Source organism: Mobula birostris, chromosome 15, assembly GCF_030028105.1.
Source record: "Mobula birostris isolate sMobBir1 chromosome 15, sMobBir1.hap1, whole genome shotgun sequence".
In the NCBI taxonomy this organism is placed as follows: Eukaryota; Metazoa; Chordata; class Chondrichthyes; order Myliobatiformes; family Myliobatidae; genus Mobula; species Mobula birostris.
Genome location: NC_092384.1, coordinates 25228109 through 25249786, shown reverse-complemented (window position 1 = coordinate 25249786; position 21678 = coordinate 25228109). Strand labels below are relative to the sequence as shown.

The 21678-nt window shown below is 46.5% G+C and overlaps 1 protein-coding gene across 3 annotated transcripts; it reads right to left on the bottom strand.

Moving 5' to 3' along the window:
* Positions 1–11931: 11931 nt before the first annotated feature.
* Positions 11932–20832, bottom strand: LOC140210263 (U6 snRNA phosphodiesterase 1-like). 3 transcript variants are annotated; one of them, XM_072279138.1, is made up of 3 exons: positions 20648–20832; positions 20272–20423; positions 11932–12701 (listed from the first exon to the last, which is right to left on the bottom strand). In XM_072279138.1, the coding sequence occupies exons 1-3, from the start codon at positions 20671–20673 to the stop codon at positions 12430–12432; spliced, it is 450 nt and encodes a 149-aa protein (XP_072135239.1). In that variant the 5' UTR covers positions 20674–20832; the 3' UTR covers positions 11932–12429. The 3 variants fall into 3 exon arrangements, 2 of the variants coding, with proteins under 2 accessions (XP_072135239.1, XP_072135238.1); XM_072279137.1 differs by having other exon boundaries at positions 20652–20832; XR_011889196.1 differs by lacking the exon at positions 11932–12701 and adding an exon at positions 19547–19627 and having other exon boundaries at positions 20272–20832.
* Between the last annotated feature and the right edge of the window lie 846 nt (positions 20833–21678).

Genomic DNA, 21678 nt, shown 5'->3' with positions numbered 1-21678 from the left:
CGATGTTTTGGGCCAAGACCCTTCATCAGAACTGGAGAAAAAAAGATGAGGAGTCAGAGTTAGAAGGTTGGAAGAGGGGAGAAAGAAACACAAGGAGATAGGTGAAACTGAGAGGGGACTGAGCTAGAGAGCTGGGAAGTTGATCGGTGAAAGAGATACAGGGCTGGAGAGGTGAGAATCTGATAGGACAGGACAGAAGACCATGGGAGAAAGCAAAGGGGGAGGAGCACCAGAGAGTGGTGATGGGCAAGAAAGGAGATAAGGTGAGAGAGGGAAAGGGGAATAATAGGAAATGGTGAAGGGGCGGGGGAGAGGTGGTGGTGGTATAACTGGAAGCTCAAGAAATCAATGTTCATGCCATCAGGTTGGAGGCTACCCAGACAGAGGAGGCCATAGATGGACATATCGGAATGGGAATAGGAAGTAGAATTAAAATGGGTGGCCAGTGAGAGATCCTGCTCTTACCGGCAGATGCAGCGTAGGTACTTGGCAAAGTGGTCTTCCAATCTACGTCGGGTCTCACCGATGTGCAGGAGGCCACACCAGGAGCACTGAACACAGTAAATGACCCCAACAGGCTCACAGGTGAAGTGTCGCCTCACCTGGAAGGACTGTGTGGGGCACTGAATGGTAGTGAGCGAGGAGGTGTAGGGGCAGGTGTCGCACTTGTTCCACTTGCAAGGATAAGTCCCAGGAGGGATACCAGTGGGGAGGGATGAATGGACAAGGGAGCAATCCCTGCGGAAAGCAGAAAGTTGGGGGAGGGTAAAATGTACCTGGTGGTGGGATCCCATTGGAGACTGCAGAGTGACAGAATTACGTGTTCGATGCAGAGGCTGGTTGGGTGGCAGGAGAGAACAAGAGGAACCCCATCCCTGGCAGGGTGGTGGGAGGCTGGGGTGAAGGCAGACGTGCATGAAATGGAAACGATGCAGTTGAGGGCAGCATTGATGGTAGACTCTGTACAGATTACAGAGGAGGAAATGTTTGCTACCCTGAGGCCAATCAGGGAGGAAAAATTCCCTGGGCCTGACAAAGTGCTCCATCAGACCTTACAGGAGGCAAGTGCAGAAATTTCAGGGCCCTAGCAGGGATATTTAAAACATATAGTGACAGATGATGTACCAGTGGATTGGAGGATAGCCAATGTTACTCAGCTTTTTTAAAAAGGGCTCTAAACAGAAACCAGGAAATTATAGGCTGGTGAGTCCGACATCAGTTGTGGGAAAGTTATTAGAACGTATTCTAAGGGACCAGATATGGACTGATTAATGATAGTTAGCATAGCTTCATGCGTGATAGGTCATTTTTAACCCAATCTGTAGAGTTCTTCAAGCAAATTACCTGGAAAGTGGAGAAGGGCTAGGAACATTGTCTACATGGGCTTTAGTGAGACATTGGACAAGGTCCCACATGGGAGGCCGGTCAAGAAGGTTCAGTCCCTCGGCATTCAGGATGAGATGGTAAATGGGATTAGACATTGGCTTTGTAGGAGAGGTCAGAGAGTGGTGGCAAAGGCTGGCCTTTCTGACTTCAGGCCTATGGCTAGTGTTGTGCTGCAGCGATTGCTGCTGGCTCCTTTGTTCTTGGTCGTCTATATCATTGATCTGGATGATAATGAGGTAAACTGGATCAGCAAATTTGTGGATGACACCAAGACTTGGGGTGCAGTGGACAGCAATGAAGAAAATCATGGCTTGCATCAGCTGGAAAAAGGGCTAAAAATGGCAGATGGAATTTAATGCAGACAAATAGCAGGTTTTGCAGTTCAGTAGGATCAACCAGGGTAGGTCATATACTGTGAATGGTAGGGCACTGAGGAGTGTGGTAGAACAAAGGAATCTGGGAATACAGGTACATAATTCACTGACTGTGTTATCACGGGTAGATAGGGCATAAAGAAAGCTTTTGGCAGATTGGCCTTTATAAATCAATGTATTGAGTACAGAGGATGGGGTGTAATGTTGAAATTAGAGGAAAAGGTGGCGGTGCGACGCAGCCTCTCCGGTGAAATGATATCGTATTTGTTAAACAGGGGCCATACACAATCCTGATTTGATGGAGACAGACGTGAGAAGCATGGAGGAACATCTGGAGAAACTTCTGAAATGCCCGGTTTGCTGCCGCTGCTACTGTGCAATCGAGAATCTCCAAAGGGAAGGCCCCAAGTCCTCAGATTTGCCTGTTGCTGGCTCCAGGGTTTGGGTCAAAGCGCTTGGCAGAGATGGTGCTCGGTGCTCGGTGTCAGAGGGCTGGTTGGAGGTTCGAAGTTTTCAGACGGACTGAGAGTCCGACTGTGGTCAGGTGCTTCCAGGATGCTGCATTAGCAAGTTTGCGGTGCTGGAAGCTCATGACAGGGAGAGTTTCTCCCTTCTACCGTCTGTGTGAGATGATGGGACTTTTGAGAGACCTTGAGACTTTTTTTTACCGTGCCCATGGTCTGTTCTTTATTAAATTACGGTATTGCTTGCACTGTTGTAACTATATGTTATAATTATGTGGTGTTTGTCAATCTTTCAGTCTTGGTCTGTCTTGTGTTTCTGTGATATCACACTGGAAGAACATTGTATCATTTCTTAATGCCTGCATTACTAAATGACAATAAAAGAGGACTGCGTGTCCTCATAATCTAATCTAATCTATAAGACGTTGGTGAGGCCTAATTTGGAGTATTGTGTGCAATTTTGGTCACCTACCTACAGGAAAGATGTAAACATGTTTGAAAGAGTGCAGTGAAAATTTACAAGGATGTTGCCAGGTCTGGAGGACCTGAGTTATAAGGAAAGATTGAATAGGTTAGGATTGTATTCTTTAGAAAGTAGACAATTAAGAGGAGATTTGATAGAGGTATACAATATTATGAGGGCTATCGATAGGGTAAATGCAAGGAGGATTTTTCCACTGAGGTTGGATGGGATTACAGCCAGAGGTTATGGCCGAAGGGTGAAAGGTGAGAGGTTTAAGGGGAACATGAGGGGAACTTCTTCACTCAGATGGTTGTAAGAGTGTGAAATGAGCTGCAATTTCAATGGTTAAGAGAAGTTTAGATAGCTACATCAGTAGTAGGGGTTTGGAAGGTTATGGTCCCAGTGAAGGACGTTGGGAATGGGCCATTTACAGCATGGACTAGATGGGCCAAATGGCTGTTTCTGTGCTGTATACTTCTCTATGATTCTGTGACTTTACTTTGAATTTTAAAGTTATGTAAAAATTTAACTCAGCTGTGATGGAAAACCAGTAACACGTTTCCAAGTTAGCTGGATGTGCTACTTGAAGGAGAGAGTGAGACTGTGAATGGTGTTTTTCACATGTACCCGCTGACTTTGTTCTTCCTGGTGGTGGAGGTCACAGGTTCGTCGGCAGCTGTCAGGGTAGGGGAAGTGAGAATCGACAGTGCATTTTGTAGGCGGCATGTTCTGCAGACACTCTGCTGAGCTTAACGTGTTGGGTGTGGCTCCAGAAAACACCCCGATCTGTCATCTCAATCACTGCTTGCTTGGGCAGCAATGGAGAAGCGTTATTTCCCACTGAAGATGTACAGGAGGAAGCCACCAGTTTAGGGTGAACAGCACTGGATGGATTTGAAAATAACAAAATGCCTGTAAAACTACTTCTCAGTCAGGACAAAATCAAAACTTACTTTTAACTCTTTGGAAAGCATTGTTCTAACTTAAAAAAATGACTTTGTAGTGTGAAACTTCACAGACTATTGGGCCCAGTGGAGTCATGCTCCCAGCCGAGCAATACCTTTATTCCCATTCTGACACAGCTTTGTAAATTCATTCTTGCATTAGAAACATAGAAAATAGGTGCTAGAGTAGGCCATTCGGCCCTTCGAGCCTGTACCGCCATTCAGTATGATCATGGCTGATCATCCAACTCAGAACCCTGTTCCTGCCTTCTCTCCATACCCTGATCCCTTTAGCCACAAGGGCCATATCTAACTCACTCTTAAATATAGCCAATGAACTGGCCTCAACTGTTTCCTGTGGCAGAGAATTCCACCGATTCACCACTCTCTGTGTGAAGAAGTTTTTCCTCATCTCGGTCCTAAAAGGCTTCCCCTTTATCCTCAAAGTGTGACCCCTCATTCTGGACTTCCCCAACATCGGGAACAATCTTCCTGCATCTAGCCTGTCCAATCCATTTAGGATTTTATACGTTTCAATATGATCGCCCCTCAATCTTCTGAATTCCAGAGAGTATAAGCCTAGTCGATCCAGTCTTTCATCATATGAAAGTTCTGCCGTCCCAGGAATCAATCTGGTGAACCTTCTTTGTACTCCCTCTATGGCTAGAATGTCTTTGCTCAGATTAGGGGACCAAAACTGCACACAATACTCTAGGTGTGGTCTCACCAAGGCCTTGTACAACTGCAGTAGTACCTCCCTGCTCCTGTACGCCAATCCTCTTGCTATGAATGCCAGCATACCATTTGCCTTTTTCACCACCTGCTGTGCCTGCATGCCCACTTTCAATGACTGGTATATAATGACACCCAGGTCTCGTTGCACCTCCCCTTTTCCTAATCGGCCACCATTCAGATAATAATCTGTTTTCCTGTTTTTGCCACCAAAGTGGATAACCTCACATTTATCCACATTAAATTGCATCTGCCATGAATTTGCCCACTAACCTAAACTATCCAAGTCACCCTGCATCCTCTTAGCATCCTCCTCATAGCTAACACTGCCGCCCAGCTTCGTGTCATCTGCAAACTTGGAGATGCTGCATTTAATTCCCTCATCTAAGTCATTGATATATATTGTAAACAACTGGGGTCCCAGCACTGAGCCTTGCGGTATCCCACTAGTCACTGCCTGCCATTCTGAAAAGGTCCTGTTTATTCCCACCCTTTGCTTCCTGCCTGCCAACCAATTCTCTATCCACATCAATACCATACCCCCAATACCGTGTGCTTTAAGTTTGCACACTAATCTCCTGTGTGGGACCTTGTCAAAATCCTTTTGAAAATCTAAATATACCACATCCATTGGTTCTCCCTTATCCACTCTACTAGTTACATCCTCAAAAAATTCTATGAGATTCGTCAGACATGATTTTCCTTTCACAAATCCATGCTGACTTTGTCCGATGATTTCACCGCTTTCCAAATGTGCTGTTATCACATCTTGGATAACTGACTCTAGTGTTTTCCCCACCACCGATGTTAGGCTAACCGGTCTATAATTCCCTGGTTTCTCTCTCCCTCCTTTTTTTAAAAAGCAGGGTTACATTAGCTACCCTCCAATCCTCAGGAACTAGTCCAGAATCTAAAGAGTTTTGAAAAGTTATCACTAATGCATCCACTATTTCTTGGGCTACTTCCTTAAGCAGTCTGGGATGCAGACCACCTGGCTCTGGGGATTTATCTGCCTTTAATCCCTTCAATTTACCTAACACCACTTCCCTACTAACATATATTTCCCTCAGTGCCTCCATCTCACTAGACCCTCTGTCCTCTACTATTTCCGAAAGATTATTTATGTCCTCCTTAGTGAAGACAGAACCAAAGTAGTTATTCAACTGATCTGCCATGTCCTTGTTCCCCATAATCAATTCACCTGTTTCTGTCTGTAAGGGACCTACATTTGTCTTAACCAATCTTTTTCTTTTCACATATCTATAAAAGCTTTTACAGACAATTTTTATGTTCTCTGCCAGTTTTCTCTCATAATCTTCTTTCCCTTTCCTAATTAAGCCCTTTGTCCTCCCCTGCTGGACTCTGAATTTCTCCCAGTCCTCAGGTGAGCCGCTTTTTCTGGCTAATTTGTATGTTTCTTCTTTGGAATTGATACTATCCCTAATTTCCCTTGTCAGCCACAGGTGCACTACCTTCCCTGATTTATTCTTTTGCCAAACTGGGATGAACAATTGTTGTAGTTCATCGATGCGATCTTTAAATTCTTGCCATTGCATATCCATCATCAACCTTTAAAGTGTCATTTGCCAGTCTATCCTAGATAATTCATGTCTCATACCTTCAAAGTTACCCCTCTTTAAGTTCAGAACCTTTGTTTCTGAATTATCTATGTCACTCTCCATTTTAATGAAGAATTCCACCATATTATGGTCACTCTTACCCAAGGGGCCTCGCACGACAAGATTGCTAATTAACCCTTCCTCATTGCTCAAAACCCAGTCTAGAATAACCTGCTCTCTAGTTGGTTCCTCAACATGTTGGTTCAAAAAACCATCCCACATACATTCCAAGAAAGCCTCTTCCTCAGCACCCTTACCAATTTGGTTCACCCAATCTATATGTAGATTGAAGTCACCCACTATAACTGCTGTTCCTTTATTGCACGCATTTCTAATTTCCTGTTTAATGCCATCCCCAACCTCACTACTACTGTTAGGTGGCCTCATACACAACTCCCACCAGCGTTTTCTGCCCCTTAGTGTTATACAGCTCTACCCATGTCGACTCCACATCCTCCCGGCTAATGTCCTTCCTTTATATTGCGTTAATCTCCTCTCTAACCAGCAATGCTACCCCAGCTCCTTTTCTTTCATGTCCATCTCTCCTGAATATTGAATATCCCTGAATATTGAGTTCCCATTGCTGGTCACCCTGGAGCCATGTCTCTGTGATCCCAACTATATCATATTCATTAATAACAAACTGCACTTTTAATTCATCCACCTTGTTATGAATGCTTCTTGCATTGACACACAAAGCCTTCAGGCTTGCTTTTACAACACTCTTAGCCCTTATACAATTATGTTGAAAAGTGGCCCCTTCTGATTTTTGCCCTGGATTTGTTTGCCTGCCACTTTTACTTTTCACCTTACTACTTTTTGCTTCTACCCTCATTTTACACCCTTCTGTCTCTCTGTACTTGTTCCCATCCCCCTGTTGTGAACTAACCTCTTCTCTCTCACTTTAATTTGATTCCAACCCCGCAACCATTCTCGTTTAAAGTCACCTCAGTAGCCCTCGCAAATCTCCCCGCCAGGATATTGGTCCCCCTAGGATTAAAGTGTAGCCCGTCCTTTTTGTACAGGTCACACCTGAGCCAAAAGAGGTCCCAATGATCCAAAAACTTGAATCCCTGCCTCCTGCTCCAATCATTCAGCCAAGGCATTTACCCTCCACCTCATTGCATTCCTACTCTCACTGTCGCGTAGCACAGGCAGTAATCCCGAGATTACTACCTTTGCAGTCCTTTTTCTCAACTCCCTTCCCACCTCTCTACATTCTCCCTTCAGGACCTCTTCCCTTTTCCTACCAATATTATTGGTACCTATATGTACCACGACCTCTGGCTCCTCACCCTCCCACTTCAGGATAGCTTGGCCCGATCTGAAACATCCCGGTCTTCCCTTAGATTCTTCTGCCGCTGGACTCCCTTCAACGTTTGCAACCTTTCACACAAGTTGTGATTTTAATTATCTCAGTGTCTGGCTGGTAAAACGTTATACCGGCGCCGCTGCACGAGGGTACCGGATCTTCCGTGAGTTTCATGTTTAACCCTGTCATAGACCTGTTGCTCTCATTCCCCGAGAAACAACAACAAAATCGCGGTGTATTTTTCCATAGTATTTTAATCAGATGCAGCTCAATTCATCCAGAACAAAGTACAAAAGAGAAATTATTAACATTCTTGATTATAACCCCGCTCCCCAGTTAATAATCATACAAAAGATCTATTGTAGCAGCCGACGTTACAAAGCAAAGCGTGTTGCTTGGTCCCGGGTGACCACCGTCACTGACAGCAGCTGCACTTGTCACCTTGTCCTTTGCACACGCAGCCCTGGGCACACTTGCTGCAGCTGACGGGGCAACAGTCGCAGCAGCCTAGACGAAAGGAAGGAAGGAATGAGATCAGCTTGCAACAGGCTACCGACACGGACTCCTGGGACAAGTTGCAGGCTCTAACGTTACATTACTAACAAGCAGTTGCCATGGTGATGGGGGGGGGTGTTCGGGGTCGGCTCGCAAGAAAACAGGGATGACTCGCCACATGTGGCGGTGTTACTGTGGGGAAAAGTACAAGTTGGACAAGGGGAATGTGGAAAAAAATAAATGGCACAGCAGCAAACCAGGAAGCCCTCCAGCAACCGGGTTCCCACCTGACCTCAGGTGCTGCCCGCGTGGAGTTTGCACGTTCTCCCTGCGAGAACTCCGATGGGTTTCCTCCGGCTGCTCTGGTCGCGTCTCACAGCCCAAAGAAGCGAGTTAGGGGGTTAGCTGTAAACACAAGATATTCTGCAGATGCTGGAAACCCAGAGCAACTCATACGAAATGCTGAAGGGACCCAGCAAGGCAGGCGGCGTCTATTGAGGGGGATAAATAGCCGACGTTTCGGGCCGAGACGCGTCAAGAGGTTAAGTGACCACTGCCATTCGTCCATAAATAAAATAAAGCAGGTAAGCGGCGAAAGAATCGGGTGGAAGTTAATAGCACGCGAGTTTGACAATGTTTTGGTGGTAAGGAGGGGGTAATACTCTGATAGCAGACGGGATCGACTCAGTGAGCCAAACGGTCGTTGTATGTAATAAACAAACTAGTCCTCCCGCCCCCCGTAAAGTTTTTAAAGCCAGTCTCCAAATTCTGTATACTCACTCTTCTTACACGAGGTGCATTTGCAGTTTTGGCACTTGCAGTTGTCTCCGCAGCTACAAGAACCGCCTGTTCAATTCAAGGGAGAACAGAATTACTCTAAAACATTACGTTGGACATTAGAAGTAGAGTCCGAGCGCTGCACGCTGATTCCCGCAACTTACTCTGGTAACACGTGCATGGGGTGTCAGACATCCTTAACGCTTTCCTCCGTCTTCCCCGCTTCTCAGGTAGTTCGCTTCTATTCTCTCGGAGTTGCTGAATGTGCTCAGGGTCGGAGACATCATACTTATAGAGCAGCGATCGAGATCGAGTGCAAACGCGGGAGGAGTGGGGCGGTGCGCAAGTCTCGGCGCTGAGTGCAAATCGGGGCAAGCTGCCAGGGACGGACTGGATCGTGTGTTCCCGGCACTGATTCATTACGGGGTGATGGGACACACGTTAATTCACACACAGTGACCCCCTCCCCCGTCCCCGGCCCCGCAGCCACTGTAGCTGTCGATAGCGGGGTTTAAGTAAAGATAAACCCACCACACGCACAGTATCGTCCTGCCAGCCCAGGGACTGATCGGTGATTAGACAGGAGGTGACGGGAGACGGAAATTTTCCACTTGCTCTAAATATCCCGGCAAAAAGTGTTGGAGACTCTCAACAGCGTCCGTGGAATGTTGCGAACTCTAACATTACTTTAACAACCTGTACGTTAATGTATACATAATGTATAGTAAAGTGTTGGGCGGGAAAGCGTGGCTCATTCAAAACCAGGTAGCTGTCCCCAGAGCATCTCTCAACCGCGGGGAAGCTCCTCAAATAACGGCCGGATGCCCCATATCAGTGACAACTGTACAGAGCGTTTAAAATGCGCGAAATTAATCAAATGACACTAGCGCCTCGCGTTGTGTTTATTATTAGATGTATATTGTGAATAAAACTCAGCTTTGAAAAACAACTGTGGTGGCAGCGGGGCCAAGGTTCAGGAGGCGGGCCAATCTCCGGAAATACTGCACACGGTGTTGTGTGCACTGCGAGCAGACCGACGTCTCAGGCTGAGCGCAGTCAGAAACTCCCTGTCACCACGGCGGCGGATTTTCACACCGCCCGGTTGCGTAGCCTGTGGCTCATTTGCTTTTGCTTTCGCGGCCGGGAGGCAGTGTTTTTGAACACGGCGTGTCAGACTCGAACACCAGGCAGCGTCTGGATTTCACAACTGAAGGGGGACGCGATGTGCAGAATTGTGAATGAAATGAGTGCAAATGGTTTGCAAAGGGCTCGAAGCTCATAAGACCAACACGGCGGCGGCGGAGACAGGGCTTTTGTGAAAATTTATTTTGCCAGTCTACAATTCTTAACACACTGTCCCTTGTGCAACCGGGAAACAGGCAAAAATTGACAAACCTACTGAAAGTCTGAATTGTAAACAGATATTGGAATCACTTGGGTCAGGATGTAAGAATGGAGGGAGGGAGAAAGGGGGAGAGAGAGGGAGGGAGAGAGAGTTGATAAATATATGGTATGTATGTATGTAACGTACAGATGAATAAAAGATGATCAGTCATCCGCAACATGTGGGCACTCTTTCCGTACGTTGTTCAACATGTCGCTCCACTTTTACCCGGTGAATTATTTCATTCAAGCCAGTAAGAAAGAAATATGAGCTGGAGTTACCGCCCCTCCCCATCCCCACACTCCCCGTGTCCGCTCCGCCATTTAACAAAACCATGGCTGAGTTCTGCCGTGAGGGACTGGACCAGTGTGGAGTTCTTCCGCCACTGGAGGGAGGTGGGTGAGGAAGCCCTTTAATTGTTGTAGTCGTGTGTCACCCCAGAAGACCACATGTGTGGCAATCATCCAACTGGTTTTAAACAATGTAATAGAACACTACGTGATGCATTGACTATGAAGGGAAGAATGAAAGGCATCACATGGTTTCTTATAATTTTATTATGAATAAAATTTAATTTTAATATAAAAGCATCATTTTCCTGTTCGTTCCCCACATCCCTTGATTTTGCAGTACTCCATAAATCCAGCAACAAGAATATTTCGATGTTCTGAGACAAAAACAGTAAAAACATCGCCTTTTCATCAATTTAAAACCACTCCCTTATTTCACAGACACTAGACTGCTGATGCTGTAAAACTGGAGAGACTTACGAAATTACAGGTGGCACTTCGCGGGTCAGGCAGCATCTACGGTTTTGAATCGAGACCTCCATCAGAAATGGAAAGAGGGGAGATAGGTATCACACTATAAGAAACTGGGAGGTAGTAGGAGAAAGTGACAAAGGACTGAAGATGGTGTCTGTTAGGAAAAGACAGTTGACCTTGCAGTAAAGGGAAGGAGGTGATGGGGGGAAGCGGAGGAAGGAATGTGTGAGTGATGGATGGATCGGGAGGACAGGGGAGGAGAAAGAGAAGGAGTGATGACATCGATGTTGTGATTGTACTTTGGGATGATACAAAAGGAAAACAGAACATAATTTTCCGGCTCTATTCTGCCTTTCCGACTGAGTGAGTGATTCTGATTTTCCGACCGTGAGCGAGTGGCTCTGGTCTGGCTTTCAGGCCGCGATTATAGTGTCACCTGCTGTTCGAAACCCCATGTTACACGATCAAAAATAAATTATCAACTGAAAATATCATAGAATCGTACAGCACAGAAACAGGCCCTTTCAGTCTACCTCACTGTGCTGACCACAATGTATACCGATACTAATCCCACTTATCCACATTAGGGCTCGACCCCTCTAAGCCGTTTCAAGTCCGAATACTGTACCTTTTAAATATTGCAAATGTCATCTGCCTCCAGCACGTTGCAGACACCATCTTCCGTGTAAGGAAAACTTCCTGCACAAAACTCCTTTAACCCCCCCCCCCCCATTTAAAACTTGTTCCCTCCAGTTCTGGGGCGAAAGCGCCTTGTTAAAGAGAGAGGTCAGAGGAGAATGGCCAGACTGGATCAAGTTGACAGGAAGGCGACAGTAACTGAAATAACCACACGTTACAACAGTAGTGTGCAGAATAACATCTCTGAACGCACGACACGGAGAACTTTGAAGTGGATCGGCTCCGGCAGAAGACCACGGACATACACGCAGCGTATGTTAGATTTGTTAGATAGAGGAGGCACCTAATGAAGTGAGTGGCCTTTGTTCACTACGTAAGCTTCATGCGAGCAAGGAATTTCATTGCACCCCGGGTGTATTTGACAATATACTGACTATCTATTTTTCCTCAGTTCCAGTGCTGTATCTTTTTGGGTTCTTCTCAACTGGTTTCCAAAGCTGAGTATGGCTGCCACTCATTTAAGCATGGAACTTCAAGTAAACATGACCTTTATTTCTGGCAAATAAATTACACATATGTGACGCAAACAATGCAACAGGATTTAATAACGATATAATGCCTTCAAATAACAGATCTCATGCCGTACTTTTACTGAATGTTCGGCTGCTTACTGAACATTTTTAAGTTCACTGAGCAATAATCGCGTTCTCGACCCGAGTGTCCCGGGACAAAGGCTAATATCTATCTTGTCCATGCGCCTCAATATAAACCTTGTCCATAATTTTAAAATTACAAGAATAAACAGTTCAATACCTTTTAATACTTTACATTCGCAGTCAATGTTTTCTGTACTGTTCTATTACCGTACATCAATAGCATTTCTGCCCCTCGTGTGGGCGGTTCATCACCCAACCAATCAATAGGTACATTTAATGTCAGAGAAGTATGGTCAATCCTTTTCATACTGTTCTAACACTGCTGCCACTCAAGGCTTTTATATTAAATACTGTACTGCAGTAATTGAGGGGAGAAGATTCGAACCCTTGCGGTGGCTGCAGCAAGCTCCTGTGCGCCCCTCACTCCGTAACCCTGGCAGCCTGGAATGTGCCAGTCGGCAGCAAACTTCCACGGACATCTCGATGAGCTGCTAGACTAAGTTTCGGGCCGACCACAGAGCGTCTTTCACCGAGTTGATCTGCCAGCAGCACCCGATGTTCGTCCCCGGGCACAGCCCGCGGATCGGAGTCCTCAGTCACGGGACGAAACGCGACACAAGCCCTTCCATCCTCCTCCCCGCCTGCTTCGCAAACCCACAGCGTGCGAGGAGACAACAGGAATTCTGCAGATGCTGGAAATTCAAGCAACACACATCAATGTTGCTGGTGAACGCAGCAGGCCAGGCAGCATCTCTAGGAAGAGGTACAGTCGACGTTTCAGACCGAGACCCTTCGTCAGTACTAACTGAAGAAAGAGCTAGTAAGAGATTTGAAAGTGGCAGGGGGAGGGGGAGATCCAAAATGATAGGAGAAGACAGGAGGGGGAGGGATGGAGCCAAGAGCTGGACAGTTGATTGGCAAAGGGTGTATGAGAGGATCATGGGACAGGAGGCCTGGGGAGAAAGAAAAGGGGGGCGGGGAAACCAGAGGATGGGCAAGGGGTATAGTCAGAGGGACAGAGGGAGAAAAAGGAGAGTGAGAGAAAGAATGTGTGTATAAAAATAAATAACGGATGGGGTACGAGGGGGAGGTGGGACATTAGCGGAAGTTGGAAAAGTCGATGTTCATGCCATCAGGTTGGAGTCTACCCAGCGGATCGCTCCCTACGCGACAGCCTGTGTTTCTGCGACGCGCACCTCTCCCGAAATGTAACCGCGCGTCGCGGCAACGCAGACTGCAACAACTGTGATTGGTCGGCTTGGGCGTTATTTCGTGATTGGATCCCAATTCGTTTGACGAAGATGCTCAACAAAATTATAGACGGGATTAAAAGAGCAAAGATTTTATGAAATGGATCGCTATTAGTGAATTGTCGGGGTAGTTCTCAGCAAGGTAAAGTGATAAGATTATGTAAAATAGATGGCAAAGTACAATGCTCAATACCCAACAATAGAAAGTGGACTAGAGAAGTTATTTCGGGGATATCATCAAAAGTTACTATGGATGAGATCAAACAGAACATAAAAGGAGCAAAAATTATTGAGGCCAAACGTTTGAAAGTTACAACAAAACGGGAAAAGGTGTGATAGTTTATCGGTAATGATCAACTTTGATGAAGAGAGATTGCCGACTAACGTTTACTTAGAGTATATCTGTTATGCGGTTAGAATATATATACCACCGCCTTTAAGATGCTATAAATGTCAGAAATTCGGGCACATTGCGGCGGTCTGCAGAGGGAAACAAAGATGTGGGAGATGCACTGGAAAACATGAATATGGGAAACGTGAAGCGGGAGCTAGGCTGAAATGCTGCAATTGTGGCGAGGAACACAGCGCAGCTTATCGAGGGTGCATTTATAGCAAGAAGGCGGCTGAGATACAACATGTAAAAGTAACTCAAGGAATCAGTTATGCAGAGGCAGTGAAAGAATTTGATGAAAAAAAAGGCTGTCAAGCAAACAAATACAGGGAATAATAAACTGGTGAATTGTGAGAGCTGTAATATGAAAAATAAGGATACACTATTAATGAGTAGAAAAGAGTTCATGCTTTTATGGTGGATGCAAGCAAGCAAAAGACCTGAGAAAATTAAAATTATCGTCAAGTCTGCAGAAAAGTATCTTGGTATTAAAGGAATTAGGTGGGAAGAAGTCAAAGAAACGCTGAATGGAGGATCCAACAGTTCACAGGCAGGGGAGATGGAACCTTAATGGCAGTATATTTATCGTAAGTGGTCAAGAATTTAAGAAATGTTTCAGAATTTAAGGAAAATCATCAGACTTTATGGTTGAAGCCCAGGGTAAATGTGCAGAGCTCCAACAACAAATAAGTACCCAGCAAGAACAACAGTGAGTTGGAAAGAGATTGGAAAATGGAGGAAATTATTACAAGGATACAAAAGGAAAAGGAATTTGTTGCAAAGTGAATTATCTACATTCAGATTATAGAATGAAGAAGAACTCTGAGGTCTCAGTAAACAATTGCAGGCTACGATCCAAGAGAAAACATGAAAAAGCAGATAGACTTGGAAAAATAGCAATTTTAAAAGTATAACATGCAATAATTACTATTCTTTAACAAGACTATTTTAGTCTTACAAGTGATGGAGATGAAATCAATGTAATTGAGGTAATGCAAATACGCAAAAACATGTGACTGGGCATATTACGATCAAGGAACCGGTCTGTAGCCCGGATACTGAACTTCTTGCTGTCCGACTCTGGCCATATTATTTGCCAAGGGAAATCTCGTGTGCAATTGTGGTTGTTGTGTACATCCCTCCCTCTGCCAACCTGACGTCGGAGTGTAACAGCATTTACACCGTCATAGCCAGATTACAAACCCAGCACCTGAGTGCCCTCATTACCATCTCGGGTGACTTCAACCAGGTTACCATGGCTAGAACACTGCCCAACTTCACGCAGTATGTGAGCTGTACAACCAGAGGGGCGAGGACTCTGGATTTGATGTACACTAACGTTAAGGCTGCATACAGCTCCTCTCCCCTCCCCCCGTTGGGAAGGTCAGATCACAACTTGGTGCATCTAAAACCCTGCTAGGTGCCTCTGGTGAAGAGTAAACCTGCAACCTCGAGGGCAGTGAGAAAATGGTCGGAGGAGGCTTATGAGGCACTCCAGGGTTGTTTTGAGGTGACAGACTGGTAGGCACTCTGTGAGCCACATGGAGAGGATATTGATGGGCTCACGGAGTGCATCACTGATTACATCAACTTCTGCGTGGACTGCAATGTTCCGACAAGAACTGTCCTTTGTTATTCAAATAACAAGCCATGGGCAACCAAGGACATTAAGGACATCCTGAATGCTAAAAAGAGGGCGTTTAGAGATGGAAATAGGGAGGAGCTGAGGGCAATACAGAGTGACCTGAAAGCCAGGATCAGGGAGGCTAAAGACAGGTACAGGAGGAAGCTTGAGTGGAAACTCCAGCAGAACAACATGAGAGAGGTCTGGAGGGGGATGAGGACCATCACTGGGTTCCGGCAAACTAGCAACAGAGGAGCGCAAGGCAGTGTGGACAGGGCCAATGAACTTAACCTGTTCTTTAACAGATTTGACAGTGTGGCCCCTGCCCATCCCACACATGAGCTATCTGTTGTTGGCCCCCAACCAACACATATTCCACTCTCCCCTCCTACCTCTCCTCACAGTCCCCCACCCTGCTCTCATGACTATACCCCTTCCCCACATGAAACCACCACGGTGGGCTTCACAGCTCTACAGGTGAGAAGGCAGCTGAAACGTTTCAACCCAAGCAATGCTGCAGGACCGGATGGTGTCAGTACCAGGGTGCTCAAAACCTGTGCCCCTCAGCTATGTGGAGTACTTCGCCATGTATTCAACCTGAGCCTGAGGCTCCAGAGGGTTCCTGTATTGTGGAAGACGTCCTGCCTCGTCCCTGTGCCGAAGGCGCCGCGCCCCAGCGGCCTTAATGACTACAGACCGGTGGATTGACCTCCCACATCATGAAGACCCTGGAGAGACTTGTACTGGAGCTGCTCCGGCCTATGGTCAGGCCACACTTAGATCCCCTTCAGTTTGCCTACCAGCCCTGACTAGGAGTTGAGGGTGCCATCGTCTACCTGCTGAACTGTGTCTACGCCCACCTGGACAAGCCAGCGAGCACTGTGAGGCTCATGATTTTTGACTTCTCCAGTGGGTTCAACACCATCCGCCCTGCTCTGCTGGGGGAGAAGCTGACAGCAATGAGGTGGATGCTTCTCTGGTATCATGGATTCTAGATTACCTGACTGGCAGACCACAGTACGTGTGCTTGCAACACTGTGTGTCTGACAGAGTGACCAGCAGCACTGGGGCTCCACACGGGACTGTCTTGTCTCCCTTTCTCTTCCCCATTTACACCTCGGACTTCAACTACTGCATGGAGTCTTGTCATCTTCAGAAGTTTTTTGATGACTCTGCCATAGTTGGATGCATCAGCAAGGGAGATGAGGCTGAGTACAGGGCTACGGTAGGAAACTTTGTCACATGGTGTGAGCAGAATTATCTGCAGCTTAATGTGAAAATGACTAAGGAGCTGGTGGTAGACCTGAGGAGAGCTAAGGTACCGGTGACCCCTGTTTCCATCCAGGGGGTCAGTGTGGACATGGTGGAGGATTACAGATACCTGGGGATACAAATTGACAATAAACTGGACTGGTCAAACAACACTGAAGCTGTCTACAAGAAGGGTCAGAGCCGTCTCTATTTCCTGAGGAGACTGAGGTCCTTTAACATCTGCCAGACGATGCTGAGGATGTTCTACGAGTCTGTGGTGGCCAGTGCTATCATATTTGCTGTTGTGTGCTGGGGCAGCAGGCTGAGGGTAGCAGACACCAACAGAATCAACAAACTCATTCGTAAGGCCAGTGATGTTGTGGGGATGAAACACGGTGGTGTCTGAAAAGAGGATGCTGTCTAAGTTGCATGCCATCTTGGTCAATGTCTTCCATCCACTACATAATGTACTGGGTGGGCACAGGAGTACATTCAGCCAGAGACTCATTCCACCGAGATGCAACACAGAGTGTCATAGGAAGTCATTCCTGCCTGTGACCATCAAACTTTACAACTCCTCCCTTGGAGAGTCAGACATCCTGAGCCAATAGGCTGGTCCTGGACTTATTTCATAATTTACTGCCATAATTTACATATTACTATTTATGGTTCTATTACTATTTATTATTTATGGTGCAACTGTAATGAAAACCAATTTCCCCCAGGATTAATAAAGTATGACTATGACCCTGACATAATTCGGGAAGAATAGCAGTTTGCGGCATTATCTAATGAGCGCATTAAGCAGTCACGAGGAATTGCAACTACAGAGTGATGCTAATAGAGAACTGCAGGCTGAACTAGATTGTCTAAAGTAGAGAACTCCAGGACATATTTGGTTGGAACACCACAAGTCCAGCAGGTGGCGGTAATGCACTGAAAACTGGTTGCCAACTGCCGTAAAACAAAAAAAGAAGAAGAAGAAGCGAAGTCCACTTGCGTAGGTTACGGCGTCAGGTTAATGCAGAAGTATAAATCAGGCTTACCCGCACCACGCGTACACGTCTGCAACTTCCCACCAGGAGCCACTGCACACTCACGCTGCCCACCTCATGACTCAGCGAGACCCGTCTCCAATGAGGCAGAGGGAGCGCGCTGGCTGCCAGGAGTTCCAGCTGCCCAATCGGAGCTGGCGACGGTGCCTCGCCATCCACTGAGAGGGCGGCGCGCAGTGGCTGCTGGATCTGCGCAGGGTTCTGCTGCTTGCGATAGAGGAGTCGCCTGGTGCCGAGGTAACCAGAGTTGTTGTGTTTTTGGTGGGGCTGGGTGTGCTGGTGGTGGGGGAGTGTCGGGGCCGGGTGTGCTGGTGGTGGTGGAGCGTCGGGGCCTGGCCATGCTGGTGGTGGGGAAGTGTCGGGGCCGGGTGTGCTGGTGGGGGGTGGTGTGGGGGCCGGGTTTGCTGGTGGTGGGGGAGTGTCGGGGTCTGGCCGTGCTGGTGGTGGGGAAGTGTCGGGGTCCGGCGTGGGAGGGGAGAACTGTTGCTGGTACGCTCGCTAGCTGAGTTGTCTTTAAAGGAGATTGGGCACACGGGAAAGCAGACGTAAAGATTATATCGAATGGTCTGTACTGATTGCTGTGTGGAAAAACTTGCCACTTGGGTCTCCGTTAAATCATTCCCCTGTATTTCTACTCCCCTATCATGGGAGAAAGACTATCACTATTCATGTTATCTATGTCCATAATGATTTTATAAACCTCTAAAAGGTCACATCTCAGCCTTCTATACCCTGATGAGGAAAAGTGTGTGCGGCACTTCTCAGCACAAGACCAGACATCTAATTCATCAGGACTCCACAAGAATAATACCAAACAAAATATCAAAATATAAATATTGGAAGATAACGCTAAGTGACCAAAATTGTTCCTAGGACACCACGTGAAAAGGTGAAATAGAAAAACTCATACTCTCTGGAAAGATTGAGGGGAGCAAACCTAGAGTCAGACCTTGGCTGATGTACATCAAAAGCCTAGCCAGGTGGCTATACATGGAGGATATGGAAGTCATCCAAAGAACGAGGGATAGTCTGTATGGAAAACCATGGTCACCAACATCCACATCGGATGTGGTACCTGGACAGACAGACCTTTCTCCTCAAAGCATCTACTTTCAAGAAATCTGCAGTCCGACCAGAGCCATTTGTAAGGCCAGGTTGAGTGCAAGAAACTGTAGAAGTGAAAAGGAAAACAAGACTGGAAGGAGAATAAGCAAATAGAATATAAAGGGGAACCAGAGATCTAGTACCAGCATGTATATCATCACTGGCAAGAGGAGAGCTTACACCAAACAGAGGTCAAGAAGGTAATCTTTGTGTGAAGATGGAAAGCATATGTGGCATATTTGAGTCTTGAGTCCTCTGTCATGGAAGTGTTAGATGACAGCATGCCGGGGAGTCTGGACCAGGAACTAATCCTGGAGGAACTGACTGGCTCCATCTATCCCAGTTTAAGATGGCACTGGGGAAGCTCAGCAAGTACTTGCTGGTGGCAAACAAAAAGAAACTAACTAATACCTTAATTATAACACTTTTTCTGGTAAACAATCACTACAAACAATAGCCTACAACTCCCTTTTCGGAGTTCAGCTTTTGAATGACCTGGGTGTTGGGGTCGGAGGTGAGGGACGGGCTGGTTCAGCTCACAGCTCCGTGGGGTTTACTGGTCTCTGTGCTGAACTGAGTCATGGCTTGTTCCTGAATTGAGTGTAGTGATGCCTGGCTTCATGTCTGTGATCCACTTTCACGAACTTCAGTTCTGAATGCGACTTATTTACTTTTACTGTTTGCACGATTTGTTTTTCACTGGCCATTCACTGGCTGTTTGATGTTGCTTTTTTAATGGGTTACGTTGAGTTTCTTTGTTTTGTGGCTGGCTGTAAGGAGACCAATCTCAACGTTATACAAGGTAAACATACCTTGCCAATAAATGTACCTTGAACTTTGACTTGAATAAAACTCCCTGAAGCGATGACGTCATGTTCTCCCTGTCCTCAATTCATCCACTTACGCACATGATCCACCAGCAATAAAAGGCACCTCCCCTTTCCTGTGGCAGAGAGATCCCACCAGTGATCAAAGTCCCAAAGTGGTTGCCCAACCATGGACAGTTCTATCACTTGGCCTGCCTCAGTTCCCAGCAGGAGGTCCAGTGTCACCTGCTCTCTAGTAGGACCATTTCCACAATGTTGAAGAAAACTTTGCTGGGCACATTTAACAAATTCTGCCCTTTCTCTTTTGGTAATCCCGGTCAATATCAGGGAAGTTGAAAACAACCTACTATTGGAACATAATTATTCTTACAGCTTCTTGCATTCCCTTTACATGCTTGATCCTCTAATTGCCACTAGCCCTTGATCCTCTAATTGCCTGTGAAACAATCCCACCAAAGTCATCATTCCCTTATTTCTAAGTTCCACTTACATAACTTTACTAGATGATTCTCTAAGAATATCCTCCATTAGCTTTGCTGTGGTAGACATCTTAAATCAAAATCACAGCTCTCTCTCCTCTCTTAACTCGATCATTGCAGTGGTGTGTACACCCTGGAACACTGACCTGCTCGTCCTGCCCTTCCCGCAGCATGTTTCTGTTCCGGCTAGATAGGATATACAGCCTGTTCCTGTGGCCGTACCATGAGGCTAGTCGCAATGAATTTTACCAATAATATATCAATTTGCCCGGGTAACTCACATTCCAAGTACACAAGGGTTGACCAGTTCCCTCGTTGGTGCGGAAAGCTGCAGATTCGACCATCACGTTTACTGCTGTGGTCCACATGCTCCTCCAGCTGCTCGAACATACCCATTACTCTGTCTGGTATGGGCAGTCGCTGGGGTTTCATACTGTGTACCAGCCATCATTTGAAAAATAAAGCAACTGACATTTAGAATCAACACAAACATCCCCAACACACATTTCTGATGTTACGCTTAGTAGCTGTTAGTTTCGTGTTTCGCTTCCTTTTTGAAACAGTGGGATTGCATTTATCAGTAGAAATGCTGCGGATTGAGCGGGGGACTCTTTCGGAGTTACACAGCCACTCTGTACCCGATTAACTCAGATTTACCCACTCGGGCCCGGCGGCTCCGCCATCCCCAAGGACCCCCGGCCGCAGTAGTGATGGAGGGTGTTGTTCTTTCTGCTCCTCCTCGTCCTCGCTGCTGCTATAATTCACCAGGAACATCCCACTTCGGGTGTCCTCACTTCAGTTGCTGTGTGGCTGCCGCCGTGGCCAGTTTAAACCAGGAGACACACGCTGTGTTCCGGTCGAAAACGCAGCATCGAGTAGGAGGTTCCGTATAATTGCCCTCCCCCTCTGCCCAGAACGGTTCCTGCTGTAACTTCTGCCCAGTAGTAAAAGCGATTACAGAGCTTGTTCCGATGGGGTGCCTTTTTGGTTTATGTGACCTATCTTGGTGCCTCACAACCAATGAATCAGCCTTATAGCGTGACCGATCTTATTTTGCAAATAAATAGCAATGATAGTTTTTCACTGCAATAAATGTTGATAATGCACATCCCGTCTCCCTTTTATGATGTTGGATGAAGACTAGTCAGGACACGGGACATTTCAAACTACAGCAGCAATAGTCTCAGTATGTTCTTCAATACTGCTGCTTCCAAAGAGAAATAGCAAAAATAAAACAATCAAAGACGCAGAGAGAATTTCACGTAACCACGGCGCCTGCACTCATTGTAGGAGGCTCAATACATAAAGGTGCATTTGGATTTATATACAGTACAATCAGACACTGCCTAACGCCAAGGATGCATTCCTGGGAGGCAGAGCGCTACGTAAATCAGCGCCATGCGGACTCTGACTGTACACTGCTCCGCGTCGCCTATGTTTTCACACCCACAGGACGCAACCCAAGGCCCTGACTGGAAAGATGTACCAATGGTGATTCTGTGAAGTACCTGGGACCTACAGGAAGGATGAACAGATGATATCAGTGACCATGATGTCTGACTCCAGAAACCCCAGCCGGGGGAACCATCAACCCTGTATTTCATCCCTATGGTGCACCTCAGGAATCTGTGCTTAACCCACTGCTCTGCTGTCTCTATACCCGTGACTGTATGGCTAGGCATGGCTCA

What these genes read in the sequence shown, in the direction of transcription:
- LOC140210263 (XM_072279137.1), bottom strand. Translation starts at nt 20,764, where the DNA reads ATGTTCCTGGTGAATTATAGCAGCAGCGAGGACGAGGAGGAGCAGAAA. An exon ending in GGCGGAGCCGCCGGGCCCGA is followed by an intron (nt 20,424 to 20,651) that starts GTGGGTAAATCT and finishes GCTGGTACACAG; the next exon opens with TATGAAACCCCAGCGACTGC. An exon ending in AACCCTTGTGTACTTGGAAT is followed by an intron (nt 12,702 to 20,271) that starts GTGAGTTACCCG and finishes TTGAATTTCCAG; the next exon opens with CATCTGCAGAATTCCTGTTG.